At 55.9% G+C, this 11,502-nt stretch overlaps 1 protein-coding gene across 8 annotated transcripts in view; it reads left to right on the forward strand.

Annotated features, from left to right (window-relative positions):
- Cfap99 (cilia and flagella associated protein 99) overlaps positions 1-10,660 on the forward strand; it is a 41,595-nt gene extending 30,935 nt beyond the window's left edge. For 7 of the 8 annotated variants that reach the window (XM_087187226.1, XM_087187228.1, XM_087187227.1 and 4 more), the window contains 4 exons: positions 4,987-5,128; positions 5,296-5,447; positions 5,894-6,099; positions 7,845-8,301. In XM_087187226.1, coding sequence (XP_087043352.1) covers positions 4,987-5,128; positions 5,296-5,447; positions 5,894-6,099; positions 7,845-8,172 — 828 coding nt within the window. In that variant the 3' untranslated portion in view covers positions 8,173-8,301. Of the gene's footprint in view, positions 1-4,986; positions 5,129-5,295; positions 5,448-5,893; positions 6,100-7,844 lie in introns of all 8 variants that reach the window. The other variant, XM_087187229.1, reaches the window with a different exon arrangement.
- The last annotated feature ends 842 nt before the right edge of the window (positions 10,661-11,502 follow it).

Below are 11,502 nucleotides of genomic sequence, written 5' to 3' on the forward strand. Positions count from 1 at the left end.
GGGGGCGGAACCACTGAGCTAAATCCCCGGCCCTTCTTTTTGGCAAATTTGGACAGCTCGAGGCATCAGTTTTCTTTTTAACCTCTGGCCCATTTGTCCTCTCCAGGGATCCTAATAACAAGGCTGTCAGATCTTCTGTGATTGTCCTACAGGCCCTCAGGGTCGGTGGTTTTTTAGTCTGTCCTCTCCATTGTGCCAGTGGGGTAACTTCTGCTTTGTCCTCCAGTCCTAATCCTTTACTCTGTGGCCTCCTTTCTGATTCTGACCCCAGCCACTGGTGCTTAAATATAACTTAGTTTCTCCATCCTCAAATTTCCATCTGGTTTTTATGTCTGTCTTTGCCAAGACGTCCCTTCCTTGCTGAAACTCCCTGCAGCCCTTTGCAGCATGCTTGCCATCCTCACCCACCGCTGCAGTTCTGCAGTGCTGTGTGAGGCCTTTGGAAATCTAGCATCTGTCATCTCAGTGCTGGCATGTGCTGATCACCCTCTTCACTCACTTTGAGGTCACCCTGGCTTCTGGTGTGACACTTGAGCTTTCACAGAAGCCTGGACTTTGGGGGACATCATATTATGCCCCTCTGGCTCCTACTAAAGCCTCTGACACCACCCTGGCAGGCAGGAGAGGGCACTGCCACCTTCCTGCCCAGTGGGCGAACAAGTCCAAGGTGCCCAGTCAGCCTCTGTTGACTCCAGGGTCTGGGGATATTCCTGGAGGTCCTGGCTCCATCTCCACTTGTACCTCCCTGGCTGGGGGATGCCAGAGCGCCTTTTCACTGCTCCCCATGTGGCCCGGCTGTCAGCAGCACCCGAGGCTTCCTGTGACTGCAGCCTTGGCAGGGGTGGCCCTGTGTTAATGCCAGGTTGCGTGGAGTCCAAGTCCCTGGTCAGGTCCGCCTGGGCGTCTCTGGCCCTGTGCCACTGGCAGACGGGGCCACTGGTGGGGTGATGGTCCAGGCTGCCATGGGCCTGTGCTGGTGTGGAGCGGTGGCCATGGTACACCCCCTGACATCTGGTGGAGTAGAGCAGTGGCCTTCTGAGGTCCTCCCCGCTCTGCAGCCACCCCTTTCCTGGGCCTGGCCAGTGAGAGTGGGCTTGGTTGGGCTGGCTCCCTGTGGCTGCCCTGTCCCCAGAATGGGCCAAGACACCGTCGCTGTGGGGCCCTGGCCAGTCTGCCTGCCACTTTCCATGGTTCATGCCGCTGTGGATAGCCCTGGGTTCTGGTGTCTCTAGCAGGAGGGATGGGGCACTCCCTCCCTCTAGCCGCAGGAGTGGGAGGCCCAGGTGTGATTTTCATGGCATTCCCCTCCTTGCTGCATCACACTGGTAACCTTCACATTTTCAGTTTTATTTTTTGCAGGGCTGGGCATGGAGCCCAGGCCTCACCCACACCAGGCCCACGCTCTGCCACTACACTCCCAGCCCTGGCCCTTCTGCACGCTAGTCCTTCCTGCGGTCCTGGACGGACCCTCCCACCCCATGTCCTCCCTGGCCTCTGAGGGCCACAAGACCTGGAGGGGTGAGAGGGGTCGGTGCAGAGTGGGTGGCCAAGCGCTGTCCCCGATCGAAGGTTAGGGACTCTGAGAGACTGCTGAGGCTCCCTGGAGAGGCACAGGCCCTTGGCAGGAGGGACTTTAGTCATCCTGACCCCTCCACGGCCCTGGCGGTGACAGCTGGACCACAGCAGACCTGGGCCTGTCCCTTGGAGACACAGAGAGCAGCTCAAGCCCAGAGGCCCGAGGAGGGGGCAGGGCCGGCAGTGCCCTCCCACCGGGTCACCCCACTCCCAGGAGGGTCACAGTCACATCAACTGGCTTCACTGCCCGCCCAACAGATACCAGTGACGTGCATTGTGTTGGGTGACACGACTCAGAAGTGGTCTGCCCTCCAGGCTGCCAGGTGGGCAGTCTCTGTGCCCCTCCAGCTGCAGGTGTCCTGGCCACTGTGCTGTGACCCAGCAGTGTCCCTCCTGACGCTCAGGACCCTGAGTGAGCCGCCTCTGCCAAGAGCCCCAGGCTGCCCAGGGGCAGGCTGGGGAGGGGGAGCCCCTCCGGACCCAGTACTGTGGGTTACCTCACGCCCCTCAGCCGTCTCCAGTTAGGCCACAGAAGGCTGGAATCCCAAACCCAGGGCTGTGTCCTTCAGTGTCCTGCTGGCCTACGGCAGCCACACATATTCAGATGACTAGTATTCTTTCTTAGCAAGTCACAGGTTAGATGACACTGAATTTTTTTGTTTTGTTTTTATTTTTAAAATTTTTATTATTATTATTTTTTGGTACCGGGGATCAAACTCGGGTCCTTGCGCTTGCCAGGCAGGTGGCAGAACCACTGAGCTAAATCCCCAGCCCTCCTTGTTTTTATTTTTTGAGACAGGGTCTCATATGTAGTCCAGGTTGGCCTTGAACTCACTATGTAGCACAGGTTGGCCTCAAAATCATGGCGATCCTCCTGCCTCAGCCTCCTGAGTGCTAGATTACAGGTATGCACCACCACCCTGGCTTTCATTTTTGGTATCAGGGATCGAACTCGGAACCTTGTGCTTGCAAGACAGGCGCGGTGCCACTGAGCTAAATCCGCGGCCCCACCAAGGTTGTATTTTAAAATCATGAGTGTGACATTGATATTTTTAACTTAACTCCAATACTGTCTTAAATTACTTGATTATACTTATCTCATTTAATTTTATCCTTTCCCACCTTTTGTGTGTGTGTGTGTGTGTGTGTGTGTGTGTGTGTGTGTGTGTACTGTACTGGGGACTTAATTCAGAGCCTTCATACTGAGCTACATCCCTAGCCCTTTATTTATTTATTTATTTATTGGTACCAGGGATCGAACTCAGGTCCTTGGTCTTGTGAGGCAGGTGGCAGCACCACTGAGCTACATCCCCAGCCCCCCTTTTTTATTTATCGCAAAGTTGCAAGATGCCAGGCTAGGCTTGCACTTGGGACCCTCCTGCCTCAGCCTTCTAACATACTGGGATTATAGGCATGCACCACTGCACCCAGCTATTTTATCTCCTTTTTAAAATGATTTAATTGGCCAGGTGTGGTGGTGCATGTCTGTAGTCCCAGCACTGGCTGAGAGTTTGAGGCTAGCCCGGGCTACATAGTGAGTTCAAGGCCAGCCTGAACTACATAGAGAAACCTGATCTCAAAACACAAAACAAAACAAAAAAAGATTACTACGTTGAATAAAACTCCCCCCCCCCCGCCCCCGCCAGTTACCACAGTGAGACTGGTCCAGGGTGTCTGTATCCGCGCCAACACCAGTGCCCCAGGGCGCAGTGTCCCCAGCCCACCGTGTCAGGCGCCATCCTCTGCGTGTGTCCAACTGCATCCGTGTGGTTTAGCTGGGCAGCACCTGAGCACTTTCCACTTGGCTCCAGCCACAGAAATGCCACTCAGGCTTTGCTTTGGCTTTGGCTTCCTTGCAGGGCCAGGATTGACCTAGGGCCATGGGCATGCAGGGCAAGCACTTGCCACAGAGCGGCGCCCATACTTGGGCTGGCTCTGCCAGCCGTCCTCGCGGGGGGCGGGGCCTGTGGGAACCTTCGGGCCACCTGCGCAGGCCCAGGGCGCACCGGGCACCAGTGACCCCTGGGCGACTCCAGGAAGGACAGGGAGCCGGGTGTTCGACCCTGGACCTGGCTGCCCAGCCGCTCCCCTCCCAGGTCCCCCTACTCTGCTGTGGGCCTGGCCCGAGCTCCAGGCGCCCCCAGCCCTGCGCCTCTCCTCCTCCCGCCCCCCTCCTGGCCGGTACTCTGCCAGCTCGAAGCCCTGCAGACTCCACTGAGGGCACTGCGCCTTCCCCACCCTGTGCCAGGTGCTGTCGCCAGTACAGCTGAGGAGGTGGCCCAGCCACCTTTACTTCCGCAGCAAAGCAACTGAAATCCAAAATATTTTATTTTTGGTACCGGGGATTGAACTCGGGACCTTTCGCTTACAAGGCAGGTGGGAGAACCACTGAGCTAAATCCCTGGCCCTATTATTTTAAAAAATATTTTGGACTAGGGCCAGGGATTTAGCTCAGTGGTTCTGCTGCCTGTCCCGCAAGCACAAGGACCCGAATTCAATCCCTGGGACCAAAAAAAGTAAGAATAAAAAATAAAAGATGCTGAAACCCAAGGAGGAGGGCCAACAGTGTCTGAGCTGCCCCACTTGGCCAGTGCTGCAGGGCCAGGCCTCTTTCTTCCCTTGCCCACTGTTTACTTATTTGAGATAACACTCTACATGTATTTAGTGGCCATTTTTTTCTACCCCATTTCCCTATTTTTCCACTTTAATACAAAATTTCTAAAGTGGGGCTGGAGGTTCAGCTCAGCGGTAGAGTGGATGCATAGCATTTACCAGGGCCTGAGGTTCAATCCCCAGCACCAAAAAATAAAATAAAAATAAAGATAAATATCACATAATGTGTTATTATAGTTCTGCAAATAGAACCCAGAGCCTTTAGAGTGCTAGGTGTGTGTGCTGTACCACCGAGCTCTTCAAAAGTAATTTTTAGGGCTGGGGATTTAGCTCAGTGGTTTTGCCGCCTGTTGCACAAGTGCAAAGACCTGAGTTTGATCCCTGGTACCAAAAAAAAAAAAAAGTAATTTTTAAAGTAAATCTTTTATTTTAAGGCAGTTTTAAGACTTAAAGAAATCCCAGGAGTGGTGGTGCACACCTGTAATCCCAGCACCAGGGAGGCTGAGGCAGGAGGATTGCCATGAGTTCAAGGACAACCTGAACTACACAGCAAGACCCTGTCCCCCTCCCCCCCAAAAAAACTTACAGAAAAGCTGCAGAGCTAGTACAAGAGCTCCCATGTTCTCCACCCAGTTGTCTCCATTCTGAGCATCTTACCTTTCCCTGTGCCTCAGGGCTGCTGTAACAAATGCCCATGCCAGGGAAGCAAGGAGGCCCAACCTTGAGGGAGTCCATCCAGGGGACAGGATAGGAGGGGGCCCCGGCCGCCTCTCACCCGTTGGGTCCTGTCTTCCTCAGACAGCGGAGCTGATGCTGCAGTGTGCCAAGCGACGCCTCCAGGAGGACAGGGCCATGAAGGAGCTGGTGGAGCAGGTGACAGAGGTGCAGAAGAATGTCAAGGTGGCTCAGATGAAGCTGGTAAAGACCCGGCAGCAGATAGGTACGGCAGGAGCCAGGTGCCCAGCTCTGCTGTCCCTGCCTGGGCCTTGGGGGCCACCCACCCTGAGCTGCTGTCCCTGAAGGGCAGGCTGGGACACTGGCTGGGGGAGAAGCCCAGGCCCTGCATGGCTACTCATGGCCCCTTCAGCCCCCCGCTTGGCCCCCAAGTCCAGGAGGTGACTGAGGAGAGTCGGGAGCTGCTGCAGCGCAGGGCGGCAGCGGCCAAGGTAGAGCAGAGGCAACGCTATGAGTTCATCTCCCAGCTGCGCGCGCTGGAGACACAGCGCTCACGCAAGGGCAAGCTGGTGGACCTGACCCAGGTGAGCAGGCCAGCTCCATGCTTGGCCCCTTGGCTGGCCAGCAAGACAGGCTCTGAGCCAGGCCTCTGTGAGGGCAGGGGCCAGGGCTCCAAGGTGGCAAGGCAGGCTTCAGAGAAGCCACCTGGGCTCTGTGTGTCCAGGGGCCAGGGATCCCCAGCCCTGAGCTGGGAAGGGCAGCTGGGGAGAGCATAGATGTCCAAATGTCCAGACCGGATGGAGCCTGGGACTAAGGGGAGTGGCTCCTGGAAGGAAGGCTGTGTGTGAACGCAGAGGGGCCAGGCTGTGGGACAAGGGCAGACCATGGGTGGAACAGGGCAGCTGGCAGTGGGGTCTGGCCTGGCCCCAAGGGTGAGGGGCCCCCCAGCAGAGGTAGCCTGTCAGGATGTGGAAGGAGCTCTGCTGGGTGGGGGTGGCCCTGCACGGGTCACCACCACCACCACCTCCAGATCCCAGGGTACGGCCTGGAGGGGGAGATGTCTGTTGTGGAGCTCCGGGAGCGGCTGGCCCTGCTCAAAGAGACACAGAAGCGCAAGGAGGAAGAGAGGCGCGATCAGATCATCCGGGACAAGTGTGCCAAGAGTGAGGAGCTGCGGAACACAGTGGAGCTGATATCCCTGTGCCGTGCAGCTGTGGGAAGAACTGCGGCCCTGAGGTGGGTGCCCGGGCCAGGAAGGGCACTCCTAGAGGGGCAGTTGCAGCGAGCCCGCCTGCACTCCTGCCAGGCAGGTCCCCAGCTTAGCACCCCAATCTCTGATTTTAGTAGAGGACTTCAGGTATATGGAATGGTGGAGATGGAAGCTTCCATGCCCACGACCTAGATGCAGTTACTTGGCACCTAGGTCACGGGGACAAGCTTTTGTCCCATGTGACCCAGGTAACTAGCTAGCTGCTTATCTGCCTGCAGAGCCATTTGGAAATAGTTATAGGAATCAGATGCTTCCTCCCTGAACAGCAAAGCGTGCATCTTCTAAAAAAATATTGTCCTACATAACCTCAGCACCATGATACAGCCAGGAAAGGTAACAAAAATTCCCAGCCTCACCTAAATATCCTGAACATATTCACACTTCTCTGGCAGTCCCAAGACTGCTAAAACTTCTTAAAGATTTGCTATAACTTTTTTTTCTTTTAAAACCAGGACCCGGCCAGGTGTGGTGGCGCACGCCTGTGATCCCAGCACTTGGGTGGCTGAGGCAGGAGGGTCATGGCGAGCTCAAAGCCAGCCTGGGCCACGTAGTTCAAGGCCAGCCAGAACTACATAACGAGACCTTGTCTCAAAAAAAAACCCACAACTAAATGAGGACCTGGGCCACACACAGCACACACACACACACACACACACACACACACACACACACACACCTTTATTTGTTTTGGGACACTGTGGTAACTTTTCCCAGCCCCAGGTGGCTGTCCCATGGTGGGCCAGTCAGGCCCAGGGAGGCATCCCTGCCCACCCCACCCAAGGTCACAGTGGCCTTAGGGCCTCACCCGGATCCCCAGGAAGCACCCAGACCTACTGCAGCAGAGCCCTCGGGCTCAAGAGAGAGTCTCCCAGCAGTGCTGGGGTGGGGTGATGGGGACGGAGGACCAGGGTGAACCCATTCGCCAGCCTCGGTCCTCGGAACCACTGCTGTTCTGGCTGCAGCCGGAGGAGGCCATGGCCCCGGGAGGCCTCACTGGCCAAGAGTGTCCCACCGTGGCCACACCCAGCTGCTGGCCTGCCTGGCAGACCCTGAGCAGCCTGGTTGACGTCAGGGTGCCTCGAGGGCCTGCGTCAGGCCCCCATTCCATGTGGGGGTCAGGACCATCAGCCCAGAGCCGGGGGGGGGGGGATGCGAGTGCGTGACACATGGTGACATCAAAGAGGGCCCAGGTGTGGGCGACAATGTGCAGACACAGGTCAGTGTTAGCAGTGGTCACCTCCAGGCAGGGGCAATAAAAGGGGCGTTCGGATTTTAACTCTCATTACACACGTTGTTAGTATACATGTAATGTTTGCTCTATGAGGACAATTTTTAAAAGCCGGGTTCGCTGGCACAAACCTGTAATTCCAGTGCTCTGGTAGGCTGAGGCGGGAGAATCGCACTTTCGAGTCCCACCTGAGTAATTCAGCAAGACTCTGTCCCACACACACACAAAAAGTGCTGGGGTTGTAACACCGTGGTAGGGCACCCCTACTAAGTTTGACCCCCCCCATCCCAGTACCACCAGAAAGGAAAAAAAGGTTAAGTAGTGAGGGCCGGGGATTTAGCTCAGCAGTTTCACTGCCTGCTGCACAAACGCAAGGACCCGAGTTAGATCCCCGGTACCAAAAAAAAAAAAAAGGTTCAGTGAAAAGATCGCAAAGGCAGAGGCTCAGGTAGGAGCCCCGCTCACTCAGCGCGCTCCCGCCAGGTGGGAGCAGAAGAAGGAGCGGGTCGCCCCAGCGCCGGCCCCGGACGAGCGCGTGCTGGAGCTGCGGCTCAGGATCGCGGCGAGGGCTGCCGAACGCCTCGAGTACGCGGCCCCGCTGCGCGTGCCGGCGCCCGGGACCGCGCGCCCTCAGCCCCGAGTGAGCGCGCGGGGAGGGGGGGGCAGGGTCGGGGCCTTCGGCGTCCCCGCCCTCGTCAACCGCCCCCGCCCGCAGGCACAGCTGGAGGCGCAGCACTGGCAGGAGTTGGAGCGGAGCCGCGAGCGCAGCGTGCGGGGCGACCCGACCCCGGGGCCCGCGGAGCGCGCCTGAGCCCTGGCCTCCCCAGCCCCGCGCCTGCCCTGGCGGGGCTGCCCGGGAAACCGCTGGACGCCCGGGCGCGCGCGGCAGCCACGCTGAGCCCGACCCGCTTCTCCCAGAACCCAAACTTCACTGGCGCCAGGCGTCTCAGACACGGAGCCCGGCCCTCTGCGCGCGTGGAAACGCGGATCTGCACCCCTGCCGGCCGGGCCCTCGCCTGGGAGCCCCAAGCCGGGCTGTGTGAGCGCGTGCCCGGAGGCCTCTCCAGCATCACCGGAGGGGCCCGGATCCAGCGCGGTTGGGGCCACTGGGGCACCAGCGGGCCGAGGCGGGGACCCGGGCGGACTTGTTCCAGGTTACCCCGGCCCCGCGCCAGACCGGAGCGGGTGAAGTCGGGGAGAGGCCCGCCAGCCCCACCATCGCCCCGGACCTCGCAGAGCTGCCTCGTCAGAGGGACGCTAGACACCAGGTGGCGGCACCTCGCGCTTCAGCGGTAACGTCCGAATTGTACCAGATCTCGGGACTCTCCCACATCCCAGGTGGGTAAGGAGAGGAATCGCCATCTCCTTGTTGCGTCAGAGCTGGGAGAGGATAAACTTTCATTTAGGGAAATAAAAATAACATTTCATGTGACCCGTGTTGTATGGTTCAAACCCATTTCATTTAACTTGAGGGGATTTGTTGAGGGTCTGGTGCAGAGTCCCTCAGGAGCTGTGAGGGATTTATGGCCCCCGCGAGCAGCAAGCCAAAGGGAGGGCGATGTCAGGATGGCCTGATGCTGGAGCGCTGCCTCCGGCTGGAGTGGAAGAGCCCTGGTGTCACTGGCGTGACTTACCGTGCTGGTGCTGAACCGGTCTCTGCAGGCGCAGGGGCAGGCCTGCGTGGTTCGCCTGATTAGGCCACCCGCTGGGCAGAGGGGACATCCGGTGTTCTATAGCTGTGCTGGTTGGCAGTCAGCAAGTCCCCTCCTGCATCCCGCAGTCACCTGACAGCAGCGGAGGGGACTGCCCCCTGAAACTGAGGCCTGGGAGGGCAGGCACTGTGGATTTGTCAGCTTTCCCATCCCTGAGACACGATACCCGAAACCCACAACTAAAAGGTGTTATGGTTTATATCTAGATGTCCCCCAAGAGCCTCGTGTTCACAGGTGGGGCTTTTAGGTGATTGAATTATGGAGGCCCTGCAGCTGACTTGCTGTGAAGTAGGAGGTGGGGTCTGGTGAAAAGAGGTGGGTTACTGGGTCGTGGCCTGGAAGAATTTCTATCTCTCCCCAGCTCCTTCCTTTTCTCTCTCTGCTTCCTGTACCTAAGACATGAGCAGCTTTCCACTGCTCTTCTGTCATGCTATCCTGTCTTGGACTCACTGGATTGTGGACTAAAACCTCTCTTGTTTTAATTTGTGAATGTTGGGTATTGTGTCCCAGGGATGAAGAAAGTGACTAAGACAGGAGAGGTTCATTTGACTCATGGTTTCAGAGGATTCAGTCCATGGTCAGCTGGCTCCAAGGCAGGAGTGTGCTTAGTTCATGGTGGCCAGGAAGCAGAGTGGGGGGACAGTGCCAGCGAGGAAGGGCCCAGGCCCATCTATAGTCCTCAAGGTCACGCCTCCATGACACCCAGATACATCTGGGGGAGTGCTCTCTTAATGTTCTAGTCCAGTGGAATTGACCTATCTGGATTAATGGTCACATAGTGTGTAGGATGATGGCAAACTGTATCCCTGTAGCCACTTTGTGACTTTATACCTCCCCTCAAGAGGTGACGTCTATGTCCAGCCCCTGCACCTGGTCTGACTTCCTCTTTGGCCAACACCTGCAGTTGAAGTGGCTATCAGTTCAGAGTTTGGGCCTCAGGTGGCCTTGGAGGTCTCACTTGTTCTCTTGGAAACTTGCCCAGTCCCGTGAGCATGACCAAGGCTCCTGCTGGCATGAGACACCACGTGAAGGACAGCCAGTTGTCCTTGAGAGCATCCTGGAGCATCCCATAATCAGCCGGCACCAGGACATGAGGCCAGCCCGGATAAGAACTGCACCAACACCCGTTAGAGGAGTGTTCATATGGACAACCCTGCTTCTGTCCCTGCGTGGGCCATTTGAAAGTGAGGCTGGCTGAGTATTCCTTCTGGGCCTTTTCCCCTGGATGTTGGGAATGGAGCTTCCACCTGAGTACACACAGTCAGAAGCCGCTCACTGGCAGTTTGGAGACACTTCGAGCAAGAGCTGTTCCCAAAGATTCATACACCCCACCACACAGGGTCTGCAGCTGGTGTGAGCCCAGGAACCTGCATTTGGCTGATTCCCATGGGTGGGACTACAAGAGCCCCAAGGTGCCAGGCTGCTCTTCAAACTGGGGATGTTTAGGGCCTGAGGGCGCAACTTCAATGTCAAGAGAAGTTCAGAGAAGATTTGAAGGCAGCTTTTGGGCTATTTGTGATAACTACTTTCCAACATCCCAGCTTCAGTGTATTAAAATTATAAACAGAAAATCCTAATTTTTCCTTAGGCTGTGAAATGCAAATTACTAACATTATTCTATTTAAAAATCTGGTCTTGTTTTGTTTTTCTCAGTATCAGGAATTGAACTCGAGGCCTTACGAATGCTAAGCAAGTGCTCTACCACTGAGCTATATCCCCAGCCCTTTTCAAAAATTATATTTTGGGGGCTGGGCATTTAGCTCAGTGGTTCAGCCGCCTGCCTTGCAAGCACAAGGACCTGAGTTTGATCCCCGGTACCCCCCCAAAAATTATATTTTGGGGCTGGGGATTTAGCTCAGTGTTTCCAGCATCTGCCTTGAAAGTGCAAGGTCCTGAGTTAGATCCCAGTACCAAAAAAATAAAAATTATATTTTGGGACAGACATGGTGGCGCCTGCATGGAATCCCAGGCTAAGGCAGGAGGATTGATGCCAGTTCAAGGCCAGCCTGAGCTACATAGTGAGACCCTATCCCCGCCCCCGCCCCATTGCATTTTGGGATAAGAGCTCCCGGGTTCAGGCTGGCCTTGAATTTATGATCTTCCTGCTTCAGCGTCCCACGAAGCCCAGCTAACTCTAGTCATTAACTGTTATTTTGTTTAGTTATGCATGGCCCCACTTATTCCTTAAACATTTTAAACTATACATGTGGAATCTAATTTTACTTTTTAGCCTTTCAGTTTTCTGCCTTATCAAGTACTTGAACATTCTCACAGATGTATTACGTGTCTATATTTCTTTTAAATGAGCTCTCTTTATTCCAATTATGGTAGGGAAATCTGAAAAGTCTATCTTTCAACTTAAAATCACTATCAAAATCAAATGCTCAAACATATATTTGACCTTGGGATCTGGTTTCATATCTACCATG

The sequence above is a fragment of the Heterocephalus glaber genome, unplaced genomic scaffold (assembly GCF_053883595.1).
Source record: "Heterocephalus glaber isolate CG9 unplaced genomic scaffold, H.glaber_assembly_v1.0 deba00001509, whole genome shotgun sequence".
NCBI lineage: Eukaryota > Metazoa > Chordata > Mammalia > Rodentia > Bathyergidae > Heterocephalus > Heterocephalus glaber.